This window comes from Lepisma saccharinum, chromosome 14, assembly GCF_977018435.1.
Source record: "Lepisma saccharinum chromosome 14, izLepSacc3.1, whole genome shotgun sequence".
Classification (NCBI taxonomy): domain Eukaryota; kingdom Metazoa; phylum Arthropoda; class Insecta; order Zygentoma; family Lepismatidae; genus Lepisma; species Lepisma saccharinum.
In genome coordinates, this window is record NC_139242.1 from 15,788,485 (window position 1) to 15,802,609 (window position 14,125).

The 14,125-nt window shown below is 39.1% G+C and overlaps 1 protein-coding gene across 1 annotated transcript; it reads right to left on the reverse strand.

Annotated features, from left to right (window-relative positions):
* Positions 1-1,117: 1,117 nt before the first annotated feature.
* LOC145998301 (protein GVQW3-like) lies at positions 1,118-1,714 on the reverse strand. Its single transcript, XM_083134704.1, has one exon. It carries the CDS (start codon positions 1,712-1,714, stop codon positions 1,118-1,120), a length of 597 nt encoding a protein of 198 aa, XP_082990830.1.
* Positions 1,715-14,125: the final 12,411 nt, after the last annotated feature.

The window sequence follows — 14,125 nt, forward strand, 5'->3', positions numbered from 1 at the left end:
TAATTTCGCGCCGGCCCCCATGGTGGAGTGGTTAGCATATTGCGCTACGACGACAGGGATCCCGGGTTCAAATCCCGGCCTGGACATGGATTTTGTGAATGTCCATCCATCAATTAAATCATATCATCGCTCTTTCCCATCTTCGCAATTAGCCAAAAGTGACAGAAAAGTTAAATAAAATAAAGTAAATCAAATCAAATTAATAATGTCGCTCTCGAAATCTATTACAAGTATTACAGGCACCAAGGGTAAAATATTACGTTCACAAGACAGAAATCTAGTGTATTCTTGCATCAAGGAATTGGCGTCGGAAGAAGTGCGTGCTGAAACAGTGTTTTCTCCGAGTCGAGAACTTACGGCTAATGCGTGTGGTGTCTGTGTGCATACTGTGTTGCGTATTATAAAACAGGGTAACGTATCTACCACAGAAATCGGGGAACCCCTATTCAAATCTTCTGGGAAACATGCCAGAAAACAGAAACGTGAGTGATGATGATGACCTTGCAGTTCCTCTATAATAAAGACCTTCAAACTTCTTTCAGTTACGAGTTTCTCTTATACGATATGCTGCAGTGATATGATATAATCGTGTGTAGAATTCTTTACTATTAGGTGCATTCAAATGAAAAGGTACATTTCCTTGCAAAAACTTTATTACAGTAGTTGGCTACACATATTCACCGCATGAGGTACGACACTGGTTCCACTTTGAAACATGGTTATGAATTCCTTGGTAGAAGAAGTCCTTGTGCTGGGAATGAAACCAATCCCTGACAGCTTCATGCAGCTCAGGACTCGAGGCAAAGTGTCGTCCTCTGAGGTGTTTCTTCATAGGTCCGAAAATGTGATAATCACATGGACTCAAGTCAGGACTGAATGCAGGGTGGTCTAGCACTTCCAAATGAAATTATTGCAACAGATCCTGTGTCTGTCTGGCTCTATGGGGACGAGCATTGTCCTGGAGTAAAATGATGCCTTTGCTGATTTTTCCTCGACGCTTATTCTTGATTGGTGTCCGTAAACGATGCAGTGGTTCACAGTACGTGTTTGCGTTAATTGTGTGTCCCTCCGGAAGGAACTCCACTAGCAGTGTCCCTTGGTCAGAAAAATACGGTCATCATAAGTTTGCCGACTTTAGGTTGTGACTTGCTTTTCTTTGGTTTTGGTGATCCTGTATTCTTCCATTCCATACTGTCCCTCCTTGATTCTGGCTGGTTATAAGGGCAGATGGATACATCTCCAGCAATGACTTTGCTGATAAAGTCCTCACCTTCATTCCTGTACATTCCTTCATTCCCATTCTGCACATTTGTTGTTCCTCTGACAAACACTTTGGCACCCATTGTGCGCACACTTTCCTGTAACACAGTCTGTGCCTCACAATGGCATGCACATTACCCAATGACACGTTCACTTGTTCGCTAATCGCTGCCAGGGATATTCGTCTGTCTTCTTGAATAAGGTTGTCAATAGCAGCCACTGTCCAATCAGGGATGCGATTTTTCAACTGTCCCAGCCGAGCATCGTCCTTCAATGTGTTTCGTCCACCACGAAAACACCTACACCATTTTCTCGCTGTTTTGTCCGATACACATTTTTCATACACAACTTTCATTCTCCTATGAATGTCCGCTGGATGTACTCCTTCGGCATGAAGAAACAGAATGACACCCCGCTGTTCTTCCTTGGACACGTCCCTTAATGGCAGCTCCATTGTTCAGCACAGCGTTCCACCTGGGGGGAAGAAAGTGAAGGTGATTAGATAACGGACACGTGCTACCTGGACACACTTGCGCATGCGCAGATGCCTCATTACTAAAACGTCGCATATACCTGTGGGTATACAAAACACATGAAATTACTGTCTCGTATAAAACGCTTTTTCAGAAAAAATAAAATGGACCTTTTCATTTGAATGAACTAAGTATATATTTCATTGTACTCAAATATCAAGTGCATGCATTACATATAAAAAGCTGAATATTGGACACGGCGAAATCTCTGCGTTTCCTTTCCGCTAGCAGTTAGTTTGGCAGCAGCGCGACAGCTCTGGCTGCGTATTGGCTGAACGCCGATCCAACTTGCTATAGCTGTATCCGCTCGTCCCAAAATCATAGACAATTGATAGGATCTGCCCTGCTAATGTGGGCGAGCCCATGAACCTAACTCATACAGCGATCCTGTAAATTATTATATTTGTATTACCTTGTTACGTGCTGCATATTCAAACATTTAAAGTTCAAACTGTTGTAACTGAGATTTCCTGAGATTTGACGTCATGCAGATTGTGACGCACTACTCGTAGTTGGTTAACTTGTGGTAACGCACGGGCTACCAAGAACATTAATTTTTTGTTCTTAGCAAGATTATTAGAATTACATAAGATTGAGTTGTCTGGGTGTATACTCAAAATGCATACCATCTGATGACGTCAATTGGGATCGGGTGAACCTAACCCTCGAAAATTCACAAGGAGGTGTTGTTCAAAATCACTAAAACGCGATCACTTTCGCGGTCCTACCGTTGCAACCAAAAAACGTTTGCATAAAAGGTGTTTCAAGGCTATTAAATCAAGACGTTTGGTAATCTTATAATTGCATTGTTGTTACGACAATGTACAAGTGAGTCCTCTTTTAAATATGTGAATTCTATTATTCTTGGAAGCCAACAATACTTGCATCCCATGGAAATGATCATACTAGAACGCTATTAAAAGCTGAGTCTATATTGAAATGCGGTTCAAAGAACAAAAGGTAATTAGAGCTTACATAATAATATAAATAGTACATGTTTGTTTTTACTCGCTCCAGTGCTCGAAGTTGAAATTAATACTTGATGTTATACTTGGTAGGGGAAGGGGAAGATGGTTGTATGAGCAACATGGGGACAATGCAGTAGATGGGGGATGCCCATGCATATTATCCATCTGGGGAATGCTTTACGAAAATATTCTTAACTGAGGGGATAGTATCCCCTACATGTCCCCCAAAATGTTAAGATTTCAAAATTTAATTACAGGAATGTTATTTTGTTATCATAAGTAGGTGAGTGGTAAATTCCTCTACAGAAACAGAATAATGAATGCCATTACTCATTACATAGGTTAGTGTACATTAACCGAAATTACAACGGACAATCTTTACCAGTTCTAAAATTTTCGTTTCTGCGAGAATTATGATTCTTGTAGTATAAGAAACTCCTTTTACACAGATTGACAAAAATCATTGCAGTATCTCCATATTGCTTTAACTTTCAAGTCAGATTTTATATTACTGTACACACTACAGTATTTAAAACAATTGAGGATGGTATTGAATTTAATATTACTATTATAAAGTTGTTGACATATTTGCCAAACAGAAATTTCTTACAAATGATTGTCTGTTAGTACGTATAAACTGAATTCTGTAATAACACTTCTTAACATGTATTGTTGCAAAATCTTTCATGGCCTCCTTTTTTATGATTCTCAGTCACGCATATTTAAAATGACATTTTTTGGTCTATGTGCAAATATTTCAAATACAACAATAAGATATAACGCAATAGTAAAACATGTCACTTTGTAATCAAGGAATCCCGGATTCGATTCCTGGTAAAGACACAGTGAAAGGGTTAGATTTCTAATTTGCAGTTCCAACTAACCATTTTTGAGCATAAAGAAATAAATTTTTGATAATCTTTACACTCGAAATATTAAGAATGAACACTGCGGTGACTCTAGAGATCCATGACAAAGATGGATAATTGGTGTATGTCAGAAACAAACACAGAAAACGGGATCTGAACCTATTTCACCATGCCCTAACCACTATAACACTGGCATTTTTATTTCATACTACCTGATTACCCGGCGTTTCCCGGGTATTTATTTATCCCAAATCTTGTATTAGACAGGAAAATAATGAATTCTAACTAAAGTGTAAAATGTAACTAATTTTAAATGTGATCGTGAATGTCACCAATTAGCTTAGCGACTCCGAAAACTATGGATTCGACACTAATCTAGGTCATTTGTGGCATTTTATTTTTCACCCCCTCTCACACCCCTTGCCGATAGGTGATGAACTTGGAGTTGAACCGTATTGGGAGTGTCACGAAAGTATGGATTCCATTCGCAACACTGCCTGAATGTTAGACAACCCGAGAAACACTATCGTTGTCCGGATTGCATAGAGTTACGGATGTCTGTCTGTGTGGAATTTAATATCGGTGGTTCTCGATTATTTTACATGCCAGGGGTGTCTTACCCCCACAGTATTTCTTTCAAGGTTGCAAGTGATACGCGTACCAAGTTTGGTTGAAATCGCTCCAGGCGTTCGAGAGTTATGCCGGAACAAACAAATATACACACCCACACACACACATACATCCTTTTTTTATAAATAGAGAGAAGAGATAATGCGTGTAAACTGATAAATCTGGATCGAAAAAACAAATGTTACTTAATTAAAATAGTAGTCCAAGTATACAAAGTGTACATAAGAAAATGTTATTTTTCGATTTGACTTGATTGATTGATTTGGTTTATTTTACTTTGCTTCTCTGCCACTTTTGGCTAATCGCGAAGATGAGGATGAGTGATGTTACAATGAAATTGATGACGGTATACTCACAAGGAACACCCATGCTCAGGCCGAGATTCGAAACCGGGACCTCTGGCATCGTAGCATGCTGTGCTAACCACTCCGCCACGGAGGGCGCTACAAAACATACTTTCGAAAACTTGGAAATTACATTTAGACATCTCCTGCAGATGTCGGCAAACTAAAATTACGCATTTTGTACATTTTAGGTAGCTATTATTATTGCAAAGAAATAAAATGGTTTGATTTGTACAGAAACTTACATTTTTATTTCTCAGACTACGACACCTTCAACGAGCCACGTGTACTGGATGATGGAGCTAAGTTCAACTTCCTAGCCAGGCTATGACGTCAAAGAAGCCAACAACAGCACCTGCCAAGAGGAGTGCCTGTTAGCAGCAGGTAAGCTTTGATTGATTGGGTTTATTTTACTTCGCTTTTCTGCCACTTTTTGTTAATTGCAAAGATGAATCACGATATGATGATGATGCAGACACTCTCATAAAAAAGAATGCTGGCTTACATAGGATGCAAGATGACCTCGACAGCAAAAATGGTTGTCTAGCAATTAAAATAAAGACCATATTATTTTTGGATGAGAGAGATCTAGGTATGGCAGCGAGGCGGGAACCAGACAAGTCAGACGTCTCTAAAATCAAGACTTATCATTAAGAGGCTCTCGATTCGCTCCAGACATGAGCAAAGGCATATTAATTTCAGACATAACAGGGGGCATGTGATTATTACTCATGGATTGCTTGTGTACAAAAATATATATTTAGATTTTTTAGTCCGTTTTAGTAAGAGCGTGTGTGTGTTCTACCTAGTTCATGACAGTGTCTGAATACATAAGGCCGCTGGCTTAATTATTCCCGTCTATTCGCTGCACCTTTTTGACTCTGTTTGCACTCACGCGTCTAGGTGATTACAAAGGGCAACATCGAGTCAATTACTTCGTGTTCGTAGTGTACTTAGTGTCTCCACCCATGGGCGTCCGGAAGGGGGGGCAAGGGGGGCCGTGCCCCCCCCCCCTGGAGAACGAAAGTCAACCAAAAAATATGTATTTCACACATACAATTTCATTTTAGCCACAATAATATGTGTTAATTACTGCATTAACACCATAAATTCAAATTTAAGCAATGTTTTTTTAGGGAACTACACTCTTTTGGGGGAAAATCTCACTTGTTTGCCCCCCCTGGAAAAAATACCTTCCTTGCCCCTCCCTGGAAAAAATCCTGCGGACGTCCATGTCTCCACCGTTTGCACTACGTTCTGGAGCGGTGTACAGTGTGGTGTATAGTCGAATGAATGTTGAAAGCAGCAGACAGGCATTTGTTGATTCTACTGAACTTGAACACAGCTTATCGTCTTTTTGTACTACCCTTGGGATACACTTGCACTACACCTTGCGTCAAAAAGTGTAGCGAACCAGACGAGCTATTGACTGGTAGCATTTAGGTTCAGCTGAGAATAAATAGCATTACAGCACTTGGTTGACTTGCGTCTTACTTTGTCCTTTTCAGAGGCAACAGAGTGACACAGGGACGACAACGACAGTCAGACTACAAGTGCTGCCTCCTGGGAGCAGAAAACTTACACAGGGCTGGTGAGTACCACTTATTCCATGTTCTGTCTGTTGCTCTTTGATAACATCACAGATGCTATTAAGTACACCACAGGAAGGACTCGGTTTCGCTTCAAAATCGTTCCCGCATTAGTTTTCAGCTTGCCACTGCTTTAGTCTCATTGTTATAATTACTAAAATTGTTCATTTTACAGCATGGTTAGTATGAACATGTTCAATATCTTTGTGTAAACATCATAGGCTTGCGCAGATCAAGTTATTTCAGGGTGCCTTAAGGGGTGTTTCAATTGCCTATCTGGACAATGTAAGACCCATTGTCGAAATTTTATGTTCCTTTTTCACAGAAACTGTTAGGTATATGAAGATGAAATTTCAACATTATAGTTTGAGTATTCGTTACCGTTTCAGCACAGGTTTTCCTTTGTGATGATATTTATATTATTTAAATAATGAAAGTAAACAATTCAAAGACAATATTCGTGTAGAATAACCAACTCTAACAAATGTAATACAATACAAGTCTATATCTCCACAGATAATATCAGCTGAATCACTCTCTTTAGATAAATCTGTAGGTTAAGATCTTTCACGTTTTTTAAAACACGTTACATCATAAAATATAATATTGTGCTTGGTGGCTTGATAGTTAATAAAGTTCCAGCTTTCAGATCTCTCAAATCAAAATCTGAAAATTCATATTTTCTATATATTTTAGTCATTCGAACTCCATTAAGAGAGTAAAATATTTTATTTTTTTTGTGATTTACAAGATTTACATTACACAACTTCATGCGACATAGTTTTTCATAAATGAGAAAATATTTAGCAATTTATAAGTGAAAAACTTCTTCTTTACTACGTCATTAGACGGTGTCGCAGGACCTGAGTTGCACCCCTAAAATACGTAATTTGAAAGACGCAAGGTGCTGCTACAAAAAGAACCTATTTGCTAATAACTCAACACAAAGTTATCTTGTTTACAAACATTATCTTCTTTCCAAAAGGATTGAAAACAGGGTTAACTAACCTATTTTACTACTACATATAAGTTTACTGATGTATATTGTGGTACTCTAAGTTAGTTCATCTGTGCTCTTGGATACCATTTTAAGGAGATGAAAACTGTTTAAAAAGTGCGTGAAACGATGGAAGCGGATACGGATAATGTTAAGTTTCAGGAAATCATGCTGCAGGCTAATGCTCCTTTTTGTAAGAGGTGAGGGGCGTACACTTTTCTAAAGTAAGTTAGTAGTCAATTGATTGATTTATTATAGTAAATAATGTCACATTGTTTTGGGGAGAAAGAGAAAAGAAAAAATACCTGTCAATGGCAAAAAGATAGAATTTTTTCTGGTCATGTTCTTTACATGCATGCACGGGGGAAGAGGGACCCACCTGATCACCCCATAACTTGTCCTCAAAAACTAAAAAATGTGGAAACATCGGTTTAGAATTCCGTTCAGAGCATCTTAGTGTGGTTTGGTTGCGTTGTTGTCTAGATACGTGCGATAATATCGTGGCACAGTGAGTTTATTTTCTATCACTCACAGATATATGTATATACAGCAGGGATTAAGCTACACAAATATCAGCTTGAGTGCTGAGCGCTTTAGAAGGAATTCTGAACCATTGCATTTCTTCAAAATATAGAATACCATACCGCAGGTTACAGATTCAGGACGGTCTTAACGAAAAACATTAAGCGTCAACCATTTCACACTTTGCTAAATCAGATTATTGTTCGATTAATTTCAGTTTTTGTCTTAAGTCCACTTTATGCACAGATAGGCTAATCGAGACTCGACCTACAGTTTAAAGTGGGATCCGAATCACTATGTGTTTCAAGCCGGTATCGTACCCGGGACCCCTTAATTACAAGGCGACGACGTTACCACTACGCCATCGAGGAAGTCACATTAGATTATTATTTTCAGAGGAGTGACCATGGGGAGGGAGGCGGGGTTGATGGTGGTTATAATCTCTCTTTGACCCAACCTTCATACAACAAGTAGGTAATGAAATGTAAAATAGAGTAGTGGCTGCTAAATGAAGCAGATCTCCCAAATTGTGCGGCAAACCCTGGGCACGCCACTGACCGTCTCATCCGAATGCTTTAACTGAGGCTTGAGCAACTCGCTTGTTCTTGTGGAGACAAATGAGCGCTCCATGCAGCGTGAGCTTAACTCCTGCACCTCGAGGCCAGCAAACGGTAGAGCAGAAGTGGGGAAGCACCTTTCGTTGAGAGAGTCAAAAATAGTGCGGAAGAAACAGGACGAAACCACCTCCTGTTTTTCTACCATAAAGTAGAATGCCAAGGTGTACTGTTACCAACGAATAAAACGACGAAGGGTTTCCTACTGCACGGACGCGACCGACGGAGTCTCTTGCCTAGCTCATCCCATTCTCTTCGTTCCTCTTACAACGCTGCACTACCGCCGCTCGCTCCGCTCTTCCACACATACGGCGGGTTGCCCAGCTTTGCTTTAGCTAGTACAGGATGTCCCACATAAAACCGGTACGCCTGTACTGTACGATACATCCGGTGCGTAAAGGTTTTTTGTCGAACACACTGTATATGAGTAGAAGTGCTGCCTGTATATTGGGAAAGATACATCATGGAACGTGAGATGAATATTGGGGAATATCTTGATTTGATTTGCATTTTTGCTAATTAGTGTCGCATTTCTGCCACTTTTGGCTAATCGCTGCGATGAGGACGAGTGATGATTAGATTAAACTGGTGAAGAATATCACCCATTCCCATGCCCGGACTCGAACCCGGGAACTTGGGTGGTGTGATCTAAAGCCGTAAAGCTCTCTCCACCTAGTCGACAGAAACTTCTTCCTGTATAAAAATGTAAGTCAATATTTCGTTCTAGTTATGAACAGAAAACCTTTCAAACATAGTTTGCGTATGAGTGAGGATTTTCATAAAATTTTAATAATTTATTTATGAAAGTTCAGTTTTTAAAGGCAGATTAAATACATTCATTTCTGCTGTAGTTTGCTGGCAATTTTTTCTAGTGACGAATTAACAGAGGATACAAGGTAAGACATGTTTATCGGAAATGTTACTTGATAACTCTTTACATCGGGAGGTCGGTAGCATACGTGCGTGTCAATGACGACTGCAGCTCCAACATTCCTCAACAGGAAGACGGACAACGCAATCAATGTATATTCTGTACTGTACGGATACGCAAGCCACGAGCTATAGCTCTTGAAGTGATTATTATTAACAAAATAAAGAACTAGCTAATTTACATTGTTTTTCAATCTCATAAACGACTAAAATAGATGTTATTATTTGTTCCAGGTTCCACAAAAAAAAAAAATGTTCGTTGCCTAAGATACCCCTCCCTCGATAAAAGGCCAGTTTCAGGGCCAGATGAAACACTGGGGTTCATTTCTTAAGGGTTGACTCAGGGGTAGGGGAAGGGGGGAGGGTTTCAGAGGGGGAGAACTAGCACTGTGGAGGGGTGAATGGTCCGTGGGGGATGTAACCCAGGTCAGGAGGGACGTAGGCACCAGCGGGTTGCTGAAAAAGCAGTCGTTGGTGAAAACTCCATACTTCCACCCTTTGCCGAGCCCTGTCTGAATGGGCTCCTTGGGGCTCCTGGTCTCGGTATCGGGGTGGTGTGATGGCGTACAGGAGGCGTGGGTGACTACTCGCCTCTGTCGGTGTTCGTGAGAGGCGGGGGAGGCCGTCCCTTTTCCCTCCTTAGTTGTGTAGGAGAAGGGTTGCAGGGGATGTAGTGGTTGCATGGAAACTCGCTCCTCTACACTCCACACCGCTCGGTCCTCTGTCGCCTGGAAGCAGTTCGATCTCCTTTCCATTTTTTCCAGATTTTTCCAGTATTCTTCCAGTGACTCATGTTCCACAAGCAGAGCAGCCAGCTAAAGTAGGCAGCATTTTTGGCTACATTGCATTTTGGATATTTAGCATCCTCTTATTACTTCCTGAGGCTATCCTGACTTATATCTCCAAACAAAAAGTCTAGTGATGTGAGTTCTGGTGAACGCACCTCTCAACCTCTTCCTCCAATCCCATTTTCCCAAAAGTGCAATCTCTGGTCTGGATCATCTACATTGAGGGCATGGACTCTTCTTGGAATGTAACTCTTCCAATACCAGTGCTATAAAGACCTGTATGCCGCACACGTATTCTTGAACTCTGGCGATTCGTTACCATCAAGCTTTCATACGCTATGAGGCTCGTCGATGTCCTCGGTTTTCCAGAACTTTCCTTTTTGACATTCTGATCATTTTCTTCTTCTTCAATTCAAGTGATGTAAGTCACGTAGGTTGGTCTGCTTGAAATTCTCTCCTAAAGTGTCTATACACTTCAACTGCATTTTCAAACTTCCTGTCGCAGTTTAGGATAAATTTGTTTTGTTCAACGCTCAGTCTGGCTATTTATTTCAAATTAGATTCAAGTAAATTGATTAAACCTGAAAAGGTCCGAAAATTACGTGAGTTATCAGCTGTTAAAACGTGTGTACATTTTATGGGACACCCTATAGCATTCACGTGCGTTTTCTCTCACACAGAATTCATAAAAGCTATATTTACAGTTTCATATCACAGTTTAGATATCAAAATCTTCTAGAAAGCACAGGCAAACACAAACTCTATAAATATTTACTCAAAATACAAATATTCAAAACCTCATGTAACACTGTATATTCTCTATTATCTCAGAACATCTCAACTAACTATAGACCTCGTAGCTACTAATAACACACAACTAACCTTAATAGTAATGATTTATCTACCACACTAACTTAAATTAATTTCTTGTACTGTCACCATAATCTGGGAATGTGATCGTAGGCACAGCTTCTCTTCATGTTTTGTTCCTCTTTCCTTATGATTAGGAAAATATGGCATGCTGAACCAAAATGTAGGACTTTTATGTCAAAATGTACGACACAAATCATTCTAACTTAATAATACATTTCTAGAACATGTTAGCAAGTAATGTAATTACTATTAACTTTCCATGTGCCAACTTTTCACATTAGTTGCTGCTAACGTTCTAAAGGCATGAAAAATATCTAAAGGGGCATCCGTTGTCACGAGTGGGACACAATACTACACTTTTCATATTAAAGTAACTATTCTTCTGATAGTTAAGCAACATTGTTCTTTCAGTTTCTGTTCAAAGAAATATGAAACTAAAACTGTTCAATAAACATAACTACCCTTAAAATACTTTCCCAGATTTACAACTATAAGATCAATTTTGTGTCACGGGTGGGACAGACGAAACATTGCCTCTTCACTTAATAATAAATTTAATTTAATTCCTGTGAATTTTCAAATGATGAAAAATAAATTATTTAAGGCAAAGAAGGTAATTGGCCTTTTAGTATTCTAGTGGAGTTGAGGGGGAAATGTAACAGTTATAGGAGAAATTAATTCTTTTTTTCGTGTCACGTTGGGACACAATGGAAAACACAAATGAATAGAATATTTAAAATAAACGAACAACGTATAAAATACCTTCTGTCTTCTAACTTAATAATAATCATAATAATAATACTTGAACTTTTATGCAAATTACAATTTTACATTGTTCAATCACATGTTACAGCATTGCATTTAAAAATTGAGGTTCAGAAGCACTTTCACATAGAGCCAATGTCCCCTAAAGAAATAAACTAAGCTTTTCAGTAAACCCCGTGTAAAAGGCATTCCGCAAATTTATGCAAAATAATAAGCTTCGAAATTCATTTTAAGCCGCTACTAAGGTCCATAGGTTCCCACACAATGTGTTCTAATCTTCTTCTCAGCAACATTAGAAAAACACAGATTTAGGGTCAGATTACACGGTTAGGTAAGGGGAATAATGACATATATAATGAAGGCTACTTCCTAATAAGGATAAGGATTATCATTCATACAATTACAAACAGAAATAATTGTATGTAGAACAAACGACATATTATAATATTTCGTCGCCTTTTTCTTATCTAAGGTAATCGCGACAATGAGGATGAATTTATGAAATAGATAGGGACACAAACTCAACATTGCCTTATTCGGGATTCACGCCTAGAGCAGACAAATGACGTAGGAATCCAAAAGCCATTTGATACTGAATGTGAACATGAGTCACTGGACCACGAACACTAATGTCACTTCTATATCTGTCTCAGTTCTGTTTTAGAATTCTAAGGTTTTTTTTCGTGTTTGTACCTGTGTTCCCTTAACCATATTTTATTGGTAAATTTGTCCAATAGTTTTTCTTTAGCTTTATACTGTAGCATATCATTTCTTACATCCGTTGTCCTCTTGCCCATAGTTCTTGTTTGTTATCTTACCAGTAGCGGCGATTCGGAGCCAAAACTTGGGGACAAGGATAGTTTACTATTTCTTGGTTAGCATTAAGTATTAGGCTTAGCATTAAGTGGCCATAAGAGAGAGGTGGAAGTAAAGGGAACTGCCCCGTACCCCCTCCGATCGCCGCCACTGTATCTTACCCTCATTTATTTTATTTTCTACCATCCTGGTGTTTTCCTGTCATCATAGGCCCCACATGCTACCCTTTTTTATTTATATTTCGATTACTTTCCGTTGCTTATGATCTTCTAATCGCAACGAATAGGATGGATCATGAATAGGGACCTTCATTTTTGGCTTTTAAAATATGGGAAAACCGGTGTTGTTTTTATTGCTTTTCATGCCATTTTTCTCAGAATTCGCGTTTCCAACAATCAAGCTGCACTCAGTATTAAAATGACAAATAAAACGTTAAACGTTATTAATGCTTAATCTTACCCCAAAATTAATCGAATATGAACTACTTTTGATACTAAACAAATTTCTTTCAACGAAGAAGATTGTCAAAAGAGCGCCTGTTCTACTGAAGTACAGTTGTATATTACTTATGTACTTATGTAACAAGAAACGTGACATTTCTTTCGTCCACTCATGTCTATGCATCTTTTACATAAGAATTACAATAACCTTTTCTGTTTTCTTTCCAATGTGAACCAGAGATCCCGCGTAGGCACAAGGTCAGCACTTGTTATTTCGGCACGGGGCATCATGGGATTTCCTAAATGTTGCTCTTCACCCAGCATCATAAAGATAATACGTAGGGACCTCGAAGTTTCAGTCTTATATTTTTCCAAAATTGGTGATTTTTGCTTTTACTTTTTCGCCCCACATTTTTCAAAATTCGCGTTTTTATTTTATTTACCTTTAAATAAGTATATTAATTTGTAGGTCACATGGTCTATGCTGTTCATGGCAGTTTCGTTCTTTGAAAACTGTTTTTGAGGCATTTTTCCCGCGTTATTTTTCGTGCGACAAATACCAATGTAACGGCTCCGAATGACCGTAGGTGCACACTCGATCTCCGTCAGAACAGCGCCATTGTGGTCGGTAAAGCAAAAAGTTTTTCACGCGACAAATACCGATGTTACGGAACCAGTGCTCACTCGATGTCAGCCAAAATCACGAATCTTCGCTCGGTAAAGCAAAAGGTTTCACGAGTGACAAATATCTGCTCCCAAGTGACGTTGATATTCCGTTCGAACCCAGCGTCTTTGCTCGGTGATTCCCAACGTTCGCACAAAAGGTGAAACATCATGGAAAACTTCCCCTTAAACATGGTTTCGCATAAATCTCGGAATTAATCCATGTACAACACGCACCATAGTTTGTTAGGAGTGTACTATAAATTTGGAAAACATGCACTTATACATTTATAATTATGGTACATTTTATTTTTAAAGCCTAAAACACAAGACTGTTGTATTTTCGCGATATTTTTCGTCTTTGATATTCGCGAAAAATGCCACAATTCGTATTTTGTCCCAAATTCGCGTTATTTCGCTCTATTGAATGTATGAAAAGTGTGTTTCGGACATGTGACTGTACATACACAAACACTTTTGGGCAACATTTAACATTTTTTGGTGATATCGCGTTTGCCAAAAAT

What these genes read in the sequence shown, in the direction of transcription:
- LOC145998301 (XM_083134704.1), bottom strand. Translation starts at nt 1,714, where the DNA reads ATGGAGCTGCCATTAAGGGACGTGTCCAAGGAAGAACAGCGGGGTGTC.